General features: G+C 39.9%; 1 protein-coding gene across 5 annotated transcripts in view; it reads left to right on the top strand.

Annotated features, from left to right (window-relative positions):
- The window catches only part of NDEL1 (nudE neurodevelopment protein 1 like 1), a 52,803-nt gene that overhangs the window by 14,361 nt on the left and 15,855 nt on the right, over positions 1 to 22,587 (top strand). For 3 of the 5 annotated variants that reach the window (XM_068975816.1, XM_068975817.1, XM_068975813.1), the window contains exons 1-7: positions 1,354 to 1,458; positions 8,764 to 8,861; positions 9,969 to 10,122; positions 11,001 to 11,149; positions 13,070 to 13,206; positions 16,548 to 16,721; positions 19,285 to 19,376. In XM_068975816.1, coding sequence (XP_068831917.1) covers positions 8,776 to 8,861; positions 9,969 to 10,122; positions 11,001 to 11,149; positions 13,070 to 13,206; positions 16,548 to 16,721; positions 19,285 to 19,376 — 792 coding nt within the window. In that variant the 5' untranslated portion in view covers positions 1,354 to 1,458; positions 8,764 to 8,775. Of the gene's footprint in view, positions 1 to 1,353; positions 1,459 to 1,491; positions 1,600 to 8,763; positions 8,862 to 9,968; positions 10,123 to 11,000; positions 11,150 to 13,069; positions 13,207 to 16,547; positions 16,722 to 19,284; positions 19,377 to 22,587 lie in introns of those variants that run through there. The other 2 variants (XM_068975815.1, XM_068975814.1) reach the window with 2 other exon arrangements.

Consider the following 22,587-nt stretch of genomic DNA (forward strand, 5'->3'; position numbering starts at 1 on the left):
ACCTTAAGTTCTCTTTTTATCTAGCTGAGTGACCTTGGGCAATTTCATCTTGCTGAGTCTCGATTTCCTCTTGGTAAACTGGGAGTAATAATGGTACCTATATCATGGAGTCATTGTTAAAAATTAAATTATGCAAGCCAAGCATTTAGCACAATTGCCAGTACATACAAATGGTAGAACAAAAACGAACTAGTCTTATTATTATCATGAGCTTTTTAGAATCTAGTTCAAGGCGTCAGCTTTTCCACAACCCCATTAATTATTTCTTTGATTTTCACTGACTTGGATACCTCTTAGAATCTATCTTGCGCTGTTCCTGTTTATGTCCATGCCCTCAAAAACATAACTGAACCTCTCAGGCTCACCTTGTTCTCACCTTGAAATCTGTCTTACAGATCACTGTGTCCAAAAACCTCATATACCCAATCCCAAGAGCGCTGACACCACGGAGAATTATGTTGTACATTACACAGCAAAAAGATCCAAAAATTGTTTTTTAAAACAGCTCTATTCAAGTTTTCCCTCCCTAAGCAGATACCCATCATTCTCCTTCTGAGCTGGTTCCTTTCCCCTCTCTTCCTTCTCCAAGTCTCCTGGGGGGAATATGTATAAATGAAATGGACTCCATTAGTTGGAAGTCCTAAGGGAATGAACACACACACACACACACACACACACAGATACACACTTACATAAATATACGCTTAGGTACATAAAATATACAAGTGGAAATATGTGTATTTCCTTGGTGCCCTCAACGAGTTCAATCAACAAATATTTGAACGCCCACGTTGTGCCTGGCACCAAGCTATCTTCTGGGAGACAAAAGGAATGAGGTTCCGATTCTCATGGAACTTACGTTTTTCTGGAGGAAGACAAGAAGTAGTATAAAATTTCACCTAGCGGGATTGCTGTAAAAACAACACAGGTCTTTGTCAGAGTGATGGGGACTAGGATACGCCTGGTGGTGGAGGTGACTCGGAGGTGAAATCTTATTATACATGGAAACACTGAAACAGTAACTTGCGGGACTCGGTTGGTGGCTGAAGATGGGGAGGCAGGTTGTCACCCACGGTGATGCCACTTTCCCGAACTCAGAGCCTTTTCGGGATACCGCGAAGGTCGCAAACTCACCTGCACTGACGGCCGCCGCCTGCTTGACGTCAGCCCGTCAGGCCTGGCCCGACCCCCTGTGACGCCATTCTCCCGACAGCCCCGCCCAGGCCGCCCCCACGCTCGTGCGCATGCTCAGAACCCCGCCCCCGTGCGTCACAGAATGGCCTCGGACACCCAGGCAGCTCCTGACGTGTCGGGGAGGAGCTGGGCGCGGAGGTACGCGGAGTGGAGCTCAGGGCTGCGGAGGGGAGCGGAGCTGAACGGCTGGGCGGGCCTGGACTGGCCAGCAGAGCGGAGACGTCGGTCGAGGGGCGGCGAACATGCGCTTTTGACACATTGGAGGTGAGTCTGCGGTGCGGGGCCGCTCCGGAGGGCGCCGGGCCAAGCCGGCTACGCCTTAGGCCTGTCCCCGGGGAGCCTGCCAACCCGGAGGCTGTGTCCGAGGCTGGGCCAGGCCTGGGTTCCGGGGCGGCCAGTCCAGGGGTAACTGTTCAACCGCTCTAACTGCCCCTTCCACGCCCTGGTCCGAGGTGTGGCCCACCGGGGGCGCCTGGAAGGAAGCGAGCCGGGCGGTCTCGGGAGGATGTGTCCGCGTCCGGGGGAGGGGTGAGGGGTGGCGGGGACGGAGGCCGGGACGTGGCACCGTGGGCCCCGGCGCTGGTGGCGCAAGGAGCGGCTCCGTTGAAGGTGGCAGCGGCGAGCCCAGTCCGCCCCCCTCCCCCATCACTTCAGCTGGGAAGGTGGTTCGGAGCCGGGTTGGATTTTGAACTCTCGTCGCGCCTCTCCCGCGGGGGGCGAGGGCGGAAGCTGCCCACCTTGGGCTCCGGTGGCATTCTGACTGTCCGCCTTTAACTGCGGACACTTTCTGGAGTTCAGAAAAGTGTCACCAAACGGGTTCGGACTGCTTGTGCTCACCTTTTTTTTTTTTTTTTTTACCCCGTGTTGGTAAGCAACAAAGTAATCTTAAGTTTGCTGAGGAATTGAGGATTCTTTCAGTGCTGATAATTTCATTACGATTCTGTAGCGCCTTCACGGAACACTCTTGCTCTCTCCTTTTTTAACCTCGTCACCTGGTTTTAGCGGTTGTGCCTGGTTCTCATATCGCCATTTGACGGATGGGGGAATTGAGAACAGGTGGGGTGATTTCTACTGTGGACTCTCTCAACCGTGAGGGGCTTCACGTGGTTCAGGATTTACGATTCCTGGCTTGGAGTTCTGGTTTCTTTTAGTGGGATTTTTCTACCTTTCTCAGGTAGAAAGCAAAGTAGAAAATCTGGCTTGTTAAAAATATACCAGAAGGTAGTAGATTTATTGAAATGTTTTTGAGCAGACCCACCTAGGATAAGAACTGCTTCTCAGTTATAAGATAAATTCTACGCTGAAACTTGTTCATGGTTGCTGGCTAATTATTTTGTCGGATGAGTTGTGTTGCTTTTTATCGGTTTATGAAATAGGGCACTGGCTTTGCTAAATCATGAAGTTGGTGAAGTGAAAAACAGCATTAAGTCATGTGTTGAAGAGAATCAAGGAGAACTAAGATTCCTCTTCTGAATCTTTATTAAAGTTTAAAAGATCAGAAGGAACAGCAACAACAAAAAACCTTTGGCTAGTCCTAGTTGCAAGTTGACCTGGCCCAGATAGAAATCTTAGGAAGCATTTGTTTTTTAGTTTTGTTTTGGCTTTTTAAATTAAATTGAAATTGGATGAGGAACACTTAAGTAGAAACCTCAGTAAAATCTTAAGAGCTTGCTTTCATGACATCGCTGAAGCTTATTTTTATTTGCATCTTAAGTCATGCTGGGATAAATTTGGTCACTGAAGCTTAAAATTACTTCTGACTTAAGTTTCTGACCACTTCATGAGGTAGAAAAAGAAGTTTGATAGTCAGGACCAAAAGGAGGACCATATTTATGACTGACTTAAGAGTTTAAAATTCTGTAATTGTCACCTTTGGGAGTAGAAGAATTTTGGTAAAAAAGTATTGATTATCTGCGGTAAGTTCCAGACTAACTCTTCCAGTCTCACTAGTTGATTCTATAACTATTAACAAGGAGGCAAAATCATATGAAATGGATTTTCTTAGCATTGTGCAAAGAATAGTTTCTTTGTAAATATAGCATTTAAGACAGGCAGTTTTATGCACAGTTGCTAGGTATCTGAAGGTCACACATAGTGTGATAACGCCCCATGTAAAAGTTGTCATTATTTTGGGATTCACACTCCATCCCCGTGAGACAGGATATTGAGGGAAGATTTGTGTAGTGGGGAAGAGTATGTAGTTATCTACCTTCATTTCAGCTTCAGGAGATTACAGATGTGTCATTAAAGCATTTTTTTGGTAGCAGTGTAGTTTTCTGTATTGGCTAATTTTCTGTGGCCTAATATCTCCAGTTACATAGTTTCAAATAACACATCTTCCTGCTCTAACTTGAAGCAAAATGAACAGATTGTCTTTATACCCCCGAGAAGGCCTTTTGAATGTCTGTAGTGGTGGCAAATTTTTATTTGTGAAAAACCCTATTTTTGGAAAGGATAAGTCTAATGAATAAAATTAGAGTGATAAAGCTGGGTAATACCAGTTAGGAAGCAGTAGAAATGAGATGTGACCACAAAGAAAGGGTTTTCTGTTTATTTTTTAATCTGGCTCTTCATGGCTATTCCAAAAGAGATTTTAGAGATGTTTTCAGTAATGGTGGTGTAACTGAAATATGCACAGAACTTCTGGAGGTGATTAATTTTAAGGAATCATTTATTTTAAATTCTGAAGCATTGTGGTTATACTTCACAGGCCTGCAACTGAATGACCAGTTTTTAAGAATAATTTAATGAAATTTATGCTGTGTTTACTGTGTACCATACTCTGTACTTAGTACTTGCAAATATTAACTCCCTTAATCTTCTTTACAACCCTATTTTAATTATTATCCCCATTTTACAGGTGAGGGAATGGGTCACTGAGTGGTTAAGTAACTTGCTCAAGGTCGTGAGTAGAGGACACTAATTGAAATCCCGGCAGTTTGGCTCCACAGTCTGGTCTCCTAACTGCAAGTCCAGTTAAGAGCCCAGACTGAGCTACTCCTACCACCTGTTACCCTATTAAGTGTTTTTAATTGGCTTGTTCTGGAAAAGCTGGTCCTTTAGTAAAAGGCTTCTGGCATAGATTGTTTGAGGGACCAATAAGCGAGTTCTAAAAGTAGCCTGTTAATTAGAAAAAATGTAGTCAACATTCAGTTCACATAAGATTCAGGGAAAAAAAAAAAAAGGCAGAAGCCTGTGTAAGATAAAAACACATTAAAATAATTTTGCTAGAGTCATTTGACTTTGAGCTAAGTAGTTAGACAAGGAGGGTATGAGAAATAGAACTAGATGCTCAAGAAATTTTACAGGAAGGGCTGTTTAAAACCTGAGTTGCCAGGGGACACTGATGGAAAAATTGGTAGTTGTATTAATATGGCCCTATTTGAGAACCAGAAAACCAGGGACAAATGGATACCTTATAGTTCCAAATAGGAAAAGGAGTACGTCAAGGCTGTATATTGTCACCCTGCTTATTTAACTTCTATGCAGAGTACATCATGAGAAACGCTGGACTGGAAGAAACACAAGCTGGAATCAAGATTGCCGGGAGAAATATCAATAACCTCAGATATGCAGATGACACCACCCTTATGGCAGAAAGTGAAGAGGAGCTAAAAAGCCTCTTGATGAAAGTGAAAGAGGAGAGTGAAAAAGTTGGCTTAAAGCTCAACATTCAGAAAATGAAGATCATGGCATCCGGTCCCATCACCTCGTGGCAAATAGATGGGGAGACAGTGTCAGACTTTATTTTGGGGGGCTCCAAAATCACTGCAGATGGTGATTGCAGCCATGAAATTAAAAGACGCTTACTCCTTGAAAGAAAAATTATGACCAACCTAGATAGTATGTTCAAAAGCAGAGACATTACTTTGCCAACAAAGGTCCATCTAGTCAAGGCTATGGTTTTTCCAGTGGTCATGTATGGATGTGAGAGTTGGACTGTGAAGAAGGCTGAGCGCCGAAGAATTGATGCTTTTGAACTGTGGTGTTGGAGAAGACTCTTGAGAGTCCCTTGGACTGCAAAGAGATCCAACCAGTCCATTCTGAAGGAGATCAACCCTGGGATTTCTTTGGAAGGAATGATGCTAAAGCTGAAACTCCAGCACTTTGGCCACCTCATTCGAAGAGTTGACTCATTGGAAAAGACTCTGATGCTGGGAGGGATTAGGGGCAGGAGGAGAAGGGGATGACAGAGGATGAGATGGCTGGATGGCATTACTGACTCGATGGACGTGAGTCTGAGTGAACTCCGGGAGATGGTGATGAACAGGGAGCCCTGGCGTGCTGCGATTCATGGGGTTGCAAAGAGTTGGACACGACTGAGTGATTGAACTGAACTGAACTGACTGATAGTATACCCACAGTTGTAAACAGTGAGATTGCTCAGGGAACCGTTCTTAACAGTCTTCAGAATAGTAACTGCTGTAGGTCTTCTGATACTGTATGAATGGGTCAACAGCTAAAAGCCTCATACAGAAAAGTCTGAAACTGGGCATGTGAATGATAACATTTGTAGATAAAAACAACTCTAACCGTATTTGTAGAAGGGTTGGCTCCACATTCAAATACATTCAAGTAAATACTAGATGGGCTTCCCTGGTGGCTGAAATGGTAAAGAGTCTGCCTGCAATGCGGGAGATCCGGGTTCGATCCCTGGGTCGGGACGATCCCTTGGAGAAGGGCATGGCAACCCACTCCAGTATTCTTGCCTGGAAAATCCCATGGATGGCGGAGCCTCATGGGCCCCAATTCATGGGGTTGAAAAGAGTCAAGATACAACTGAGCTACTGACACACTCAAATGTTAGATGCCAAGGAAGGCATCTAGTAGTCCTTAGGAACTTCCATAAGGACACTTCCACATGGTCACCAGAATCAAATGCTGCATGCTAACAGAGGGAATGCTGGAAACTTTAAAGTATCCTACCCGTGAATAAAATGTTGATATGCCGAAGTAGCATCAGTTCCTCACCTTCAGAAAGGCATATATGTAACCCAGAGAAAGTCCAAAGCATGACAACAAAAATATTTAAGGGACTGAGATTGCTATCAAGTGAACATAAAGCTAAGAAGACATCTGGGCTGAGTGACTCTGGGCGCAATGGACTAGGCTTCATCTTGGGTGGTTTCTTCTTTGCAGTCCTGGGTTGGAGCCACTGTTTCTTGCACCCTGTGCTGTCCAGTTCTTGGGTTTCTCTCTTCTTTTGTAGCTCTCTAACCCTCCTGAGGTGTTTTATGAGAAAAAAGTAGTTCTCTCCTTTCCTGAATTATGTTTCCTCTAGGTGCCATAGGTCCTTGGATTTTCTTACTTATGCTACTGTCTTTTCTCGTTTGTTTGGTGGTTCTTGGTTGTCCATATATATTTAAGAATTTAGGGCTGGGGGACTTCCCTGTTGGTCCAGTGGCTAATACTCTGCACTCCCAGTGCAGCGAGCCCAGAAATTTTGATCCCTGGGTTGGGAACCGAATCTCACATGCTGCAACTAAGATTGAAGATCCTGCAGGCTGCAGTTAAGACCCAAACGAAGATTTTAAAAAAAAGAATTAAGGGCTAGACAATGATTATTTTAGGTAGCTAGTGTGCAGGGTGTCTCTAAGGCTCTTCCCAGTAAGCTCCATCAGCTCCCTATTCTGTGATGTGGAGCTTATATTGAGCTTTATAAGTGGCTGTGAATGCGGCTTGGCATGCCTCAGACTGATAATTTTGTCTAGCTGAGAATGGTAGGTTTTATAATCCTGGTATAATACATGGTGGTGTGTTGTGAGGTAGAAATAAACTACCCTCACATTTCTGAAATAGGAATTTCAATATTAAAGGAAAGCAGTACTTCGGGAGCAAAGAGGGAATAATTTAAAAAGATTGTAAGTCAGATTCAGATATTGAATTTCTACTGTGTTTCATGTTTCTTGTAATGCAGAAGGGATTTATAAGTAAAACACAGGTCTTGCCTTCTCAGAAACTCTTTGCAACCCCATGGACTGCAGCACGCCAGGCTTCCCTGTCTTTCACCGTCTCCCAGAGTTTGCTCGAACTCATGTCCATTGAATCGGAGATGCCATCCAACCATCTCATTGTCTGTTGCCTCTTTCTCCTGCCCTCACTCTTTCCCAGCTTCAGCGTCTTTTATTTAAGTTAATTGGAAGATTGACCAACATGCCAAAAGTAGTAATGGACATTGTGGTCGGGAAAGACTTAACTAAAACCAGTTTGAAAAAACTGCAGTAAGCTGCAAAGGCATTACACTGAATGTATATAGTTACATTTTAATTTTATTCAACTAAAAGCCATTCTTCTCTTTTGTATACCTCCTCAAGTTGAAGTTGTATATGTGCTCTTGTCTGTGTCTCTTCTAAACATTGATGAGTAGTGGGTTGTGCTGGATGAATTCTACATTCTCTACAACTCCCAAGTTGTATTAATTTACTTTTAAAGCTGGCCTTCAATTCTCACTACCCATTTTGGATTAGGTTGAATCAATTTTGGTTTAATTTAATAAATATTATTGAGTATCAGCTATAGTATAGGCAGTGTGCTGGAGTTGAAATCAGTAAGAATAATACACAGCCTAACAGGGGACACAGTTATAAGCAAATGTATTACTATGTGTTAAGTGTATTCGTGTAATCTTATGCGTAGAGGTAGCCAAGACACTGGGAGATTTTGGTGCTGTATTGGTGAGGACAGGAAATGCTTTCTGGAAAAGATGACAGCTGGCTTTTAAAGGATAAATAGGAGCTTTCCAAATGCACAAGGAAGGAGAGCCATTCCAGGTAGGAAAAATATCCAGACCGAAGCAGAATGGTGCATTAGGACAGTTTTGAACAGTATTGCTGGAATATAAAGTAGAGGAAGTAAGACTGAATCACTTCGGTGTGAATCTGGGATAAGCCTAGTGTCTTTGGTATTCTATTTGGCCTGACAATCAATGGGGAATTTTAGGTAGTCAGTCCAAATACAGGGTTAATAACTAAGCAAATACTTTTTCACCCACTCTGAATGCGTTGGAAGAAGAACCGAGATGAAATAACATTGAAATTTTAGGATTAGTGGACTTTAATGGAGGAAGCTTGGGACTTAACTTTTAGAAATGTAATGATTTAAACTATTGGGAATGTGCTTGATCTCCTGGCAGGGTCACCTGGCATAAAATGTTTCAAGCAGGTGTTTTGAAGCAGTTGTATCAATACAACAGAGAAGGACATGCAGGTAATAGCAGCTTTGATAATAAACTTGTTTTCTGTCACCTGATTCCCAGAAGATCAGTTAGCGGTAAACCAGCTGCAGGCGGATCTGTGGGGCCAACCCCAAAACCTAGTGCTGTCACCAAAAGTGCTTCATCTGGCTTCCGTGACCTTGTTCATCTCCTCTCCTGAGCCTGTACATGATGTTGGTGGTCCCTGCAAGTGGGGCAGCCAAGTGATTTATGTGACTGAGTTTATAGAGTGTTAACCCCTCAGTCTTTCATGTTTGACTCCCTCCAGAATGCTGCAGATTGAGTGTTGTCCCAGGTTTATCTTTTTACTAAGATTCCTATGTTCTCAATTTATTTTCCTCTTTAACATTTCTCAGGCTTTCTTGATCATGGATGGTGAAGATATACCAGATTTTTCAAGTTTAAAGGAGGAAACTGCTTATTGGAAGGAACTTTCCTTGAAGTATAAACAAAGGTAATGCCAGAAAGCATCCTAGAAATAGAAGAGGAATTTGGAATACATAATCTCTAACTTTTTGCTCTTTTTTCTTTTGTTTTAACAAAGCTAAATTTAGAGTTTCCAGTATAGGATTGGGATTCTAGAAATAATCATAACAAAATAACATTGCTTGTATTTAAGATAAAGTGCCGTAAAACCTTACATTACTTGAATTATTAAAATAGTAAGAAAACAGTGTCATTTATGATTTCTTCTGGTAGCTTACCTCCTTTTAGAAAGCTTATTGCTCTTGGCTATCTTTGGCTTGCTGGGTGTACACTGATTCTGCCTCATGTTTTTGGTCTTTTGGAGATTCTAATAAGCTGTCTGGAACTCCTTAGGGCAGACTCTTTGGGCAGGTGTTATCAGTGTCTGGAGCCAACAAAGCTTTGAGGGAGGGACAGGAGTTTCGGGGGTATATGGAGTATTTTAGAAAATCTCAATTATTTCAGTTACTTGAGAGAACTTTTAGCTAATCTTTTAAGTAATAAAACTTAAATTTCTTTTTAAAATGAAATCTTTTTAAAGTATATATACATCTTCCTACTTTGGTTAGCAGTTTACTAAGACTTATTAAACCTTTTATTGCTGTTTCATTATTGCTGAAGCCAGTTACTGTATCATGCTAGTTATATGGAAGGTGTGTCTATGGCAAGACTTCATAGTCCTTTTTTTGTGCCATAGATACCTTTTTAGGCTGGCAAAATCTACGGAACCCTTCTCAGAATAACATTTTTAATGCATAAAATTAAATAGAATTACAGAGGAAACCAATTATATTGGAAAAAACACATCTAAACGTTAAAACTGATTTGTGGATAGTCATATGTGCTTCTTTGTCAATATGTTAAATAAGAAAGGGGTGAGTGTATAAAACGTGAATCCTTTTATGGCTTATAACTTATTTCATTGAACCCTGAATGTATAGAGTAAGAGATGCAAAATAGATTGCCTTTATTGTTTAGTATATTTTATGGTAGCATAACACTCAGGTGAAAATTTTTGAATTGATATATAATCATCTTCAGGACGATCCTTACAGTTTCTACTATAACTGATCTTTCCCACTTTGTTTCTGACTAGCTTCCAGGAAGCTCGGGATGAGCTAGTTGAATTCCAGGAAGGAAGCAGAGAATTAGAGGCAGAGTTGGAGGCACAATTAGTACAGGCTGAACAGAGAAATAGAGACTTGCAAGCTGATAACCAAAGACTGAAGTATGAAGTAGAAGCATTGAAGGTAATTGTGGCAGTATAAGCTGGTGTCTTTTTGGCTGGGTTTTGTTAAAGTGACAAATGCATTCTTATAGGTGGAGCGTAAGAGCAGCAGGCAACATAAACATGTAAAAAGGCCTAAAGTGAATTTTTGACATAAACTGTTTGTTTTTGTGGAACCAAGGCAAAGGTGTTTTAGAGTTCAGAAATTCACTTCAAAACTCTATAGCTGTCAATTCTTTTAGCTATAATGTTCCTAGCTCTATAATATTATTTTGTAGTTCTATATTGTCAAAAACTGCCTGGAAGAAAAAGGCTGTCTGATTGTTATGATAGAGTGCTCATTCTGTAGTACTTTAAAATTATCTTTGTATGACACATATATTTATTTCATTATCGTTTATGGTCACTTTAGTTTTGGAGTTTAATTTTTAAAAATTCCCTTCTAACAAGGAATTTTCAGGAGTAGAAGGGTTAACCTCTCTTGCTGTTGTTCATCACATGCCTGAGCGGTGTTCCTCTGTCTGGGTAGGGGGTAGTTTAGAGCCGGCAAGGTGTAAGAAATTTGAACTCTGTCACTCAGCTGCTTTGTGTTTACCCTGGGCTGCATTCAGCCTGAGAACCCAGAGGTTATTAAGGCAACAATTTTACTACTTTACCTCTTTTCAGAGAGATCATTATTAGATTTCTTTAAGAGAAGTGATTGACTAATATATGAATTAAAGCACTGGGAATGAATGTGTCATTTTACCATTGTAAAAAGGAGAAAAGAGTACTATCAGATTGTGGGTGAATTTTTTGGATCCCTCCACAACCTGCCTCTTATTTGGGTTACTTGCTTTATTAAAGAAAACTATATGCTAATGACGCGTTCTTTCCTTCCTATAATACCCACTCCTTCAGGAGAAGCTAGAACATCAATATGCACAGAGCTACAAGCAGGTCTCAGTATTAGAAGATGATTTAAGTCAGACTCGGGCCATTAAGGAGCAGTTACATAAGTATGTAAGAGAACTGGAACAGGCCAATGATGACCTGGAGCGAGCAAAAAGGTAAGTGAATGATGTGCATATTGTTAGAATAACTGAAGTTGGCAATCTGTGATTAAAAAGTTATTTTAGATTAAACCAGTTACCTAAATCTTAGTCCCAGAACAATTCCTTTTGGTATTTCAAGTCACCTGTAAGTCCTCACATTGAAACTTGCCCAAAATCCTTATCTCCCTAGATAATGCCCTTCGAAGCTTTTCTTTCCTTTTTTCCTCCTTTCATGTACCATTGTGGATCCTGTTGGTTTTTCTTTAAAAGGACTCATTCATTCCTCCGTCTTCCCTCTGTGTTCTCAATATTATGACACTTTTTGAAGGTCCTCATGTTGTATACCTGAATCCTGCAGTTATTTCCTAACTGATCTGTCCATAAGTTTTCACTCCTTTTCTCTTCTGTTTTAATACTTACCAATGAATTTTCTTGAAATAATGCTTCTATTACGATTTTGCTGAACAGCCTATAGGAACTTGCCATTACTTTGCCAAGATTTCATATATCTATCATTGTTTCTTAACCATCCCAAATGTATTTACAGTCATTGTCTGAGATTTCTTTTCTTAATATTTGAGTAACTCTGAAATGCTTGACATGATGCTAGAGTTGAGGATACAAAGATAAGCTTGCCACTGCCCTTGGGCATGATAGATATGGACAGTCCATGTGATAGCACTGGTATTAATACAAAGAATGTACAGGCTGCTCCAGGGAATAGAGACGGGAGCCGCTCAACTACCCTTAGTAACTGGGGAAGCTGGGTCTGCAAGAAGTAGATGTTAACTGATGAAGAGAGAAATTCAAAGGCAGAGAGGCAGGAAAAGAGCATGAGGTGTTTAAATATTTTACTTCAGTTGAAGCGCATAAAGACAGTTTGGCTGAACAAGATAAGACTGGAAGGTGTTTGGGGCCAGGTTGCGGAGAACCTTGTGCTTGGCTATGTTTGAAAGTCATTCTGTAAGCAAAGGGGCACTCTCAAGAGTTTTTTAAACAAAGGAGTGTTATCAGATTGCGATTTGAAAAATATTACTGAGAAATTAGAAGTAGGGAGGAGAAGATGGGAAGACCATTTTGGAGTAACCCAGATGATGTTTTGATTTGTTCGTGGCTCAGTTGTGTCTGACTTTGTGACCCCAGGGACTGTAGCCCGCAAGGCTCCTCTGTCCATGGGACTCTCCAGGCAAGAATACTGGAGTGGGTAGCCGTTCCCTTCTCCGGTGATCTTCCCAACCCAGGGATCGAACCTGGGTCTTCTGCATTACAGGCAAATTCTTTACTGTCTGAGCCACCAGGAATGGGTGAAGAATTAAGCTTGGGGTAAAAGATTGGAGCTGAGAGACAGTTGACAGGACTTGGGAAAATTGGACATGGCATTGAGAGTTCTAACTTGAGGTTAGGAAATTTTAATTCTGTAGCCAGTTAGCACATAGTGGATGGAGGGCACATAGTAGGTACCTGTCAGTGTTTGCTGAATAAATGAGAAATGCAGGAAGAAGAAAAGGGTTGATAGGAAGAAAGTATGTGGATGGGGACCTGGGACTGTGTTTTAAACAAATTCTTAGTGCATTTTTACATATTCTTACATACTCTGAAATCGCTGAACAGTTTTCTTGCTGAAAATGTGTAAACTTCATTGAAACATGTTTAAAATCCAGTGGGGAGATAGAACTTGTATAATAAGTAGCCTGTCTTTAAGAAACTTGAAGGACTTTAGATAGGAATATAAAAGAAAAGAATATATTGAATGGCCAAATGATAATAGAGACAGTAAATGCACCAGAGGTCAGAAGGGATGAGATCATTTTCTTTCCGCTGGGCCAGGCTTTCTAGGTCAGGAAATAGCACGAGATAAACTGACTGTTTCCTTTTGTAGTAGCTAGTTGCACATTATTTGTTTACTTCTTGGACTCTAATTTTTTTTTTTTTTAGGGCAACAATAGTTTCACTGGAAGACTTTGAACAAAGGCTAAATCAAGCCATTGAGCGAAATGCATTTTTAGAAAGTGAACTTGATGAAAAGGAATCTTTGTTGGTCTCTGTGCAGAGGTTAAAGGATGAAGCAAGAGGTAAAATTTATGACTTAAAAAATATTTATCACTTACTGTCCCTAAGCCAGAGTGCTAAGCTTGCTTCAGGATCAACTTTTTAAAGCTGTTCATTTGTATGCTTTGGTCAGACACTATGCCATGTACTTTTAGTCTGTTGATTTAATAGCTATATCATCAACTCTAGGAGGTAGGTATTATTATACCCATTTTATAGGTTAGAAAACCGAGGCACAGTAAGTTTGGGTTTTGTCCAAGGTCTTCTAGCTTGTCAGTTGGGATTCAGACCTGGTCTGTTTCCCAAAGTCTTAGTCATCACCACTGTGCAGATACTGCTTGGTTTATTTGGATTTTTTCCTTTTCCTTGTACCTAAATAATTTTGTGTTAGGCACATAATAGCATTATATATCGGAGAAGGCAATGGCACCCCACTCCAGTACTCTTGCCTGGAAAATCCCATGGATGGAGGAGCCTGGTAGGCTGCAGTCCATGGGGTCGCTAAGAGTCAGACACGACTGAGCGACTTCACTTTCACGCATTGGAGAAGGAAGTGGCAACCCACTCCAGCATTCTTGCCTGGAGACTCCCAGGGACGGGGGAGCCTAGTGGGCTGCCGTCTGTGGGGTCACATAGAGTCGGACACGACTGAAGCGACTTAGCAGTAGCAGCATTATATATGTGTGCATATTGCAGTGTCAGTTCAGTTCAGCTCAGTTGTGTCCCCCTCCTCGCAACACCATGGATTGCAGCACTCCAGGCTTCCCTGTCCATCACCAACTCCTGTAGCTTACTCAGACTCATGTCCACTGAGTCGGTGATGCCATCCAACCATCTCATCCTCTGTCATCCCGTTCTCCCGCCTTTAATCTTTCCCAGCATTAGGGTCTTTTCCAGTGAGTCAGTTCTTTGCATCAGGTGGCCAAAGTGTTGGAGCTAACCTTCCAATGAATATTCAGGACTGATTTCCTGTAGGATGGACTGGTTGGATCTCCTTGCTGTCCAAAGGACTCTCAAGAGTCTTCTCTAACACCACAGTTCAGAAGCATCAATACTTCGGTGTATATTGCAGTATGTGTGTGTATAATACATATAGTGAATATATACTTTCTTTTAAAATTTTCCTTCCCTCCCTTTTTTTCTTTTATGCATGTTAGAATACAGAGCATTGTAAAGAAGAAACTAAAAGTCACTGTTAATATCTTTACCTTGAGAGAATTCACCAGTTTGGTGTCTTTCCAGTCTTCTTATAACTATACATAAGCATACCTGTTTGTTTTCTTCCTTTATATAATTAACCATGTTTTTTTTTTTTTCACTCCTTAATAGGTCCTTTGTTATTGGAAGTTACATTTTTGCTATACATAGTGCTATAAATAGAGTCCTTGTACATACTATTTGGGGCTATCTTTGATTTTCTTAGACTAGATTCTTAGAAATAGCAAAGAATATAAGTGTCTTTAATGGATGTAACAGATGCTCCTAAATTACTTTTTAGGTACCTTTACTTTGGTAGTGATTGAGAGGCCTCTCAGTCGTCCTCACACTGTTCACTAGTATTGTGAATACTGTTTTCTAGTATTGTAAATTTAAAAATTGTTTGAAAATCGATATTATATTGTTTTTATTTATTTTTAAATTAAAAACAATTTTTGGTTGTGCTGTCTTAGTTCCCCAACCAGGGATTGAACCCGAGCCCTTGATGGTGAAAGTGAGGAGTCCTAACAACTGGACTAGCAGGGAATTCCCAATATCACATTGTTTGGTTTGTTTTTTTTAAGTTTTTAAAATTTTATTTATTGTTTTAAACTTTTTATTTTGTACTGAGGTTTAGCTAAATAACAATGTGACAGTTTCAGATGAACAGCAAAGGGACTCAGCCATATAATACATATATCCATTCTCCCCCAAACCCACCTCCCATCCAGGCTGCCACATAACACTGAGCAAAGTTCCATGTACTCTACAGTAGGTTATTGTTGATTATCCTTTTAAAATATAGCAGTGTGTACATTTCCATCTCAAACTTCTTGTCTAATATCACCTTGCTTTTAATTTGTAGTTTTTTGGTTGGTACTTGTGAAAACTTTTCGTCTGTTTATTGGGTCTTTTAAAAATTGTTTTTTCAGGAATTTTCTTGCAGTCCAGTGGTTAGGACTCAGGTCTCACTGCTAGGGGGCTAGGTTTGATCCCAGGTCAGGGAACTAAGATCCCACAAACTGTGCAGCCAATAAAAATTTTTTTAATGACTTCCTTTTTTTGGGGGCTTTATTCATTTGAAGAACTTCTCATAATTTATATAATGTATAAAATACTAACTTTATCCTATTCTAAAATTTACAATTGTGGTTAAAAGTAACATAAAATTTATCATCTTAATGATTTTTAAGGGTACAAGTCAGTAATGTTAACTATATTCACATTGTTTTGTAGACCTCTAGAATTTTTTCATCTTGTAGTATTGAAACTCTTTGCCTATTGGACAACAAATCCCCATTTCTCCCTTCCTGAGCCCTGACAACTGCAATTCTACTTTCTGTTGTTATGTGCGACTACAGTAGTCCCCCCTTATCCATGGTTTTGCTTTCCACGGTTCCAATAACCCATGGTCAGCTGCAGTCTGCAAATATTAAGTGGAAAATTCCAGAAATAAGCGATTCTTTAACTTTTAAATTGTGCACCATTCTGAGTAACAGGGTGACATTTTTTGCTCTCTTGTTCAGTGAATCATCTGCTGGGGGTCTTGGAACATACTCTCCTCAGATAAGGGAGAACTGCTACATTTTAGATGCCTTATATATGTGGAATCATACAGTTAGCAAGTATTCTTGCTATTGATCTGTTGCATTACAGGAAAAGAGAACATTAATTTTGGGTTAAAAATTAAATATTTGAAAACCAGAAAGCAGTTTGCAACTATTTTGACTACTTCCTTTCTAAAACAAAATATTTCATAGGAAAATGGGTAAAAGAATGTTAACCCATTAAAAATGACAAAATTGCTCTTCATGGATCTTGTAATAATCCCCAAACTACATCATCATTTCAAAATAAATGCAAATAAGTTGGTAAAGAATATTTATATTTGTGTCGTATCTGTTGACTGTGCGTTCTGCTTCAGACTTTGCCTTATTTTTGCATAAAGGCAGAATAATTGTTACATTTATAGCATTTTAAAATTCTAAATGACCATTTAGACAGTAGGGTTGTCATTTTTATTCCCTTGGAAGTAAAAACTATTAAATATGAAAGTCATTTTTGAGAAGTAATTTAGGAAGAATGTCTTTATGGCATCTCAGATGTAACTTTCCTTGATGTATTTGCTCCCTCTAGTGAATATTGCTACCTTTGCAACATTTTACAGATTTAAGGCAAGAACTAGCTGTTCGGGAAAGACAACAGGAAGTAACTAGAAAATCAGCTCCCAGTTCTCCAACGCTGGACTGCGAAAAGATGGATTCTGCTGTCCAAGCATCACTTTCTTTGCCAGCTACCCCTGTTGGCAAAGGAACAGAGAACAGTTTTCCTTCACCAAAAGGTTTGTAATGTCTTTTCTTTCTGAACCTATGGCTGATTATCAACTAAGAGGCTTTGCTGATGAAGCAGGGGTTTCTAAGGTTTAAGCAGTCTTTTTAGTTTAAAGGTTGGTTTAGTCTAGCTGTACGTGAAACAGAAGGAATTGTTCTCCTGCACCACTCATTCATATATAGGAAACAGTGAAGTGAGAGCTACATTTGAGGTAAGAACAGCTTAGTAAATTGAAATTTAAAAAAGTTGAAGATCTTAAGGAAATTTGATTTGATTATAGCAGTAACACATGTTCATGTAGAAAAATATAAAAATAAAAACAAGAGAAAAAATAAAATTCATCTGCAGTTTCAGTGCTTAAAGTCAACTATTATTAACACTGAATTTTCTTCTGTTGTGTGTCCTTTTTTGTGTTTATGCCACTTTGTTACAAGTTTTGGGATCATATTTAAATGCAGTTTTATTTCTGGGCCCTGCCACTGAACATATCATGGGAGACTAGAAGCCAAAAGTACAGGGACTCATTGAGTTACCATTCAGGTTCATCTAAGTTGGCTTGGATGGGCATGTCCATTCTGTGACATACCTCAGTAGCTGGCATAGTCATAGGTGACATACTATTGATAGCTGAATAATGCATAAAAAATATTCCTTTTGCCATCAGTCAAGGTGTTTTTTAAAAATCCAGATAAGCAAAAAAAACGATTAAGTAGCCACTAGATAGAACGTTAAGATTGGAACCCTGAAACTCTTAATTGAGATTTATTTAGTTGTTGCAGCTTGCAGATCATATTTCAGCTGCTTTACTCTCTTGTACTTTCTTCTTACCCTTTTTTAAAATACAGGATTTTATCTTTCAGAATGCTATGAAGTAATTTCAGTTAGTACAGTTAGCCCTCCGTTTATCTCCATGTTTGTGCTACCCAGTACAGTAGCCACTCACATGTGACTATTTAAATTTTTATTAATTAAAATGAATTAAAAATTTAAACAGTTTATAATTGTGTTGGCCATACTTAAGTGCTCAGAAGCCCTTGAATAGACAATTCACCCTTTTTGTGGTCTTTTTATGAGGGTGAGGTGAGGTAAGGTATGTAAAAGTTCTGTGTAATTTTGTTGCTGATTGCAGCAGTATGTGCTGAGTTTGCTGCTGAGAATACAGAGTAAGCAGTATATAGATTACAGCAGGCATCCGAAGCTGTCATTTTTCAGAATGGCTGCTTGCATTTTTGAGGACCTTAGAATTAGTGGCATATGAGAATTAACATTTAAGATCTGTTTTTTTTTTAAATGTTACTAATTAGAATTATGCAGGTAAGTTCTGAAAATTCTTCAGCTAAGCACTAATTGGAATTATCTGGAGCCTCATGGGGGTGTCAATAGGACACAGAGCTTGCTCTGGCACAGAAGGAAGATATGTCAAGCCTAAGGCAAGAATATTTGTCCAGAGAGACACATTTTTAGATTGGAACTGATGGCATGAACTTTCGCTGGCCTAAAAGCTGCTGTTTCATTGCAAGGAAGTTGGCACACAGACAGTGAGAAGCCGACGGTTAGAGAAATCAGTGGCAGGATTGAAGAGCTGATCTCTATGAAGTGGTCTGTCTGTAATTGCACTTTATTGTTAAGATGCCTGTTTCCGAAAACCATTTAAAACAACTTTCCATAAAAGTACAGATTTAATAATACTGAAAATATAAAATTCGAGTAGAATAGGAAGAACAAGATCCAGAAATCCCTGCCAAGGAAAGTATAACACTTTGTATCACATTGGGCATGTGTTAGGTGCCATGTATTACTCAGGATGCAGGGAGGAGGGTGGTTAGACAAAGTTGTGACCTTTGAGACTTCGTGGCGGTCCAGTGACTGAGACTCTGTGCTTCCACTGCAGAAGTACAGGTTTAATCTCTGGTTGGGGAAGTTTCATGTACTGCATAGTGTGGCCAAAAATAAATAAATGTCACATGGGGAAATATATATAAGAGAATGGATGATTATCTGTATATCTATACCCAGCAAGGTTACAAGTGCTCTTGAAGGCTGATTAAAGAAAAGACAACCCAGCAGGAAAAAGTGCAGAAGATAAAACAGATGACTTCCAAAAAAAGAGACTTAAATGACTCTTGGTTTAAGGAGACAAAAGTTAAAGTGACTATCAAGTTGGGCACACACAAAAAAAGATGTCTGCTATTATTGAGAGCACTACCATACGGGCTGCTAATATTGACACAACCTAGGGAGCATTTTAGTAGACTATTAAGGTGAAAATTTGGGCATGTCCTCTGACTCAGCAGTTCTATTTTTAGGAACCTTTTCTCTAGAAATACTTGTCTAGATATTTTAAGGTTATATGTCCATTTAGCATTGTTTATAATAATGAAAAATTGGATATAACCTAAATATCCTTTGGAAAATGGTTAAACGTATTTGTGGTATCTCCACTTTATACTATATCCACAGTTTAGAGTATTATATTGATTTTTCATTGAGTGTATACTGCTTTGTAAACTGAAACAAAACCCAAATGTAAAGGGAGTTGCCAGAGTAATCACTCGCCTTTTACCTTTCTCTAGCTATACCAAACGGTTTTGGTACCAGTCCACTGACTCCTTCAGCTAGGATATCAGCACTGAACATCGTGGGGGATCTCTTACGGAAAGTAGGGGTAAGCATTTCATTATTTATCACTAGGTGTTTCAGCTGCCAAGGTACTGAATTGTTTCTTACCTTGAAGTGAGGGTGAGGTAAAGGCTATAATTAAGCTTAGAAGCAAGAGCATCCATTGACTACCTGAGACTGGTTCAGGTAACACCTCTGGGCTCAGCCTTTCCAGTGTCTCTGCAGAAGGTCGAGGTACAGAACTCCCAAGTCCCTGCTGGGCCTTTGTCATGCTCCCGCTGGCTGTCTTTGAAGCATTGACTCCTCCCATGCTCTCTGAAGCCCTGCTGTGTGTCTTATCCCTCCCTCATCCTGCTCTGTGCTTTGCCTGCTGTCCTCCTGGTCATCGCCTGGCTTTCTCTTCAGAGGACTCCGCATTGGCTCATGGCATGACTTTTCTGCTCTTGGTCACCACCTCACTGCTGCCTGGCCATCTCCACTCGAGTGCCATCTCCTTGGCTCTAACCTTGCATTCCAGAACATTTCGGCTTTTGGAATATTAAACTTGGTTTTCTACTTAGTTTTTTACATTGTATAATATCTACTCTTTGACCTCATTGAGAGTAGTTGCTGTGATTTTTTTTTTTAGTCATCTCTTGCTTTCACTTGGTTCCTACTTATCTATGATCCATGGGTCACTTTCTCTGTCACTCTGGACTCCTGGTCTCTTTGGTCATAGGGGAGACCTGCAGGTTGGATTAGTCGAGCAACTGGACTTCTTTCTTGCATCAAGATCATTGGAAACATTTATGTAACCTGGTAGATTTTTAAGCCAGTATAAACTTAGAATTTCTAGCTTTAGTCAGTTTCCTGGTTCTCTCAGTGACTTATTTCTATGATCAATAATCTACCCCTGAAAGTTCCAATTCTTCACTGCCCTTTCACTTACTTATGTGTGTGTGTGTGTGTGTGTGTGTGAGAGAGAGACTCCAAAGAAAGCAGAAATTATATACTACTTTATATAAAGAAGAAATGGGAGGCCAAGATATGAGATCCTATGTTTACCTTTTCTGGCTCATAAATAACTTTGCATTTTAAAGTTGCTGTAACAAGTCATGTGCACACATCATTTATACAGCACATAGAATAGTCTTCCTTCACTCCTACCATAATCTTTTTTTTAAACCTATTTGTTGTAAAAATTGTGTTGTAATAGTTTAATCTATTTGTTACTATAATTTGAAATAATATTGCTTTTCAGTGTCTTATCAACTTTAAGAAAAAAAATAACTTTGCTCCTCCTAATTTTAAAATTTTTCTTGGTTATTTTTGTAACTTTATTTAAAGTCTGTCCCTTGAACTCTCCATTAGTAGTGCTGAAAATTAGTCAATAGCACCTACAATATTATGCCCACCTGTGTGTGATTTCCTGCAGAATCATAGAGGAGGAGCTAGGCTCTAGGGCCATTTTACTTACAGTACTCAACAGATGTTTCAGGCATTTTGTTCTTTACCTGTTATTTTACTCAGAAGCATATTATTAATAGATTTTTTGTGTGTGTGTCTGTGTCATAGCTGACATGTATGCCTTTTTGACATTTTTAAAAACTGGCTATCTTATTATTTTCACTGCAAAACAGTTTTTACCAAATCACAATAAAAAGAAAAAAGCTCTTGAAATCCCGTCATTTCAACAGATTAAGCCATTTTCATTTTTAAAAATTGCACTCAGCCTTTGTATGCATTTATAACTTGTGTATCAGTGGATATTTTTGTTCATGGTTCTTGGCATTTCTGATTATTATTATTATTTTTTCATTGTGGAGAGAAGAAACATACACTTTCTTTGCTGTATGTTGTATCTTCCGGCTTCTTACTCACACTGTTTGCCGAGTGCTCTGATGTGCTTCTAGGGTGGCAGCATGCTGTCATCCTCAAATTTCTCTTCATTATACTCGTAGGTTAGTTCTGCCTATTTATTCCTGGACCTCTGTTGTCATCTTTCTTTTGTTCCCTGTTTTGCTTTAGTACCTTAAGTAATTTTTCATAAATGGTGCATGAAAGTTGAACTCCTTGCATTGTTTACCCGTTCAGCAGACGGTTTGTCTTTTAGGGTGTCGTTAGAATTTCTGCCATTCTCCACCAGCCCCTGTGTACTTTTATGAATGTTTCATCCCCTGCTTCTTTGCCCTGTTTTGCCACTGACTTCACCTGGGAGCCCCTTCCCCCTCTGACATCCTCTTCCACTGAGAAATCAAGGCTGTCTATTTACGCTTTGTTTTCTTCACTTTCCTTCTTTTAGTACTCTCCTCACTACCTCTGTTCTTCCTTTGTGTCTCAGTGGTGAAAGTATCACATTCCTGCTCACGGCTAATTTTGTCCCTCTGTGCTTTGCATCTCATTGCCTTGTCATCTTTATATCTCCTGTATCTTCAGCCTTTTACCATATATTTTAATATTTATGTGCAATGTTTATGTATACCATATTATGTAATATAAATATATATTTCAGTTCAGTTGCTCAGTGGTGTCCGACTCTTTGCGAGCCCGTGGACTGCAGTATGCCAGGCCTCCCTTTCCATCACCAACTCCCAAAGCTTGCTCAAACTCATGTCCATTGAGTCAGTGATGCCATCCAGCCAGCTCATCCTGTGTCATCCTCTTCTCATGCCCTCAATCTTTCCCAGCATCAGGGTCTTTTCCAGTGAGTCAGTTCTTCACATCAGGTGACCGAAGTATTGGAGCTTCAGCTGTCATTGTTTCCACTGTTTTCCCTTGTATTTGCCATGAAGTGATGGGCCCAGATGCCATGATCTTAGTTTTTTAAATGTTGAGTTTTAAGCCAGCTTTTTCACTCTCCTCTTTCACTTTCATCAAGAGGCTCTTTAGTTCCTCTTCGCTTTCTGCCATAAGGGTGTTGTTATCTGGGTATCTGAGGTTATTGATATCTCTCCCAGCAATGTTGATTCCAGCTTGTGCTTCATCCCGCCCGGCATTTCACATGATGTACACTGCATATAAGTTAAGCAGGATGACAATGTACAGCCTTGACGTAGTTCTTTCCCAGTTTGGTCAGTCTGTTGTTCCATGTCTGGTTCTGTTAACTTCTTGACCTGCATGTAGATTTCTCAGGAGGTAAGTAAGGTGATCTGGTATTCCCATCTCTTTAAGAATTCTTCACAGGAGGCTTTGGTGTAGTCAATAAAGCAGAAGTAGATGTTTTTCTGGAACTCTCTTGCTTTTTCTGTGATCCAGTGGATGTTGGCAGTTTGATCTCT

Source organism: Capricornis sumatraensis, chromosome 8, assembly GCF_032405125.1.
Source record: "Capricornis sumatraensis isolate serow.1 chromosome 8, serow.2, whole genome shotgun sequence".
NCBI classification, from domain to species: Eukaryota; Metazoa; Chordata; class Mammalia; order Artiodactyla; family Bovidae; genus Capricornis; species Capricornis sumatraensis.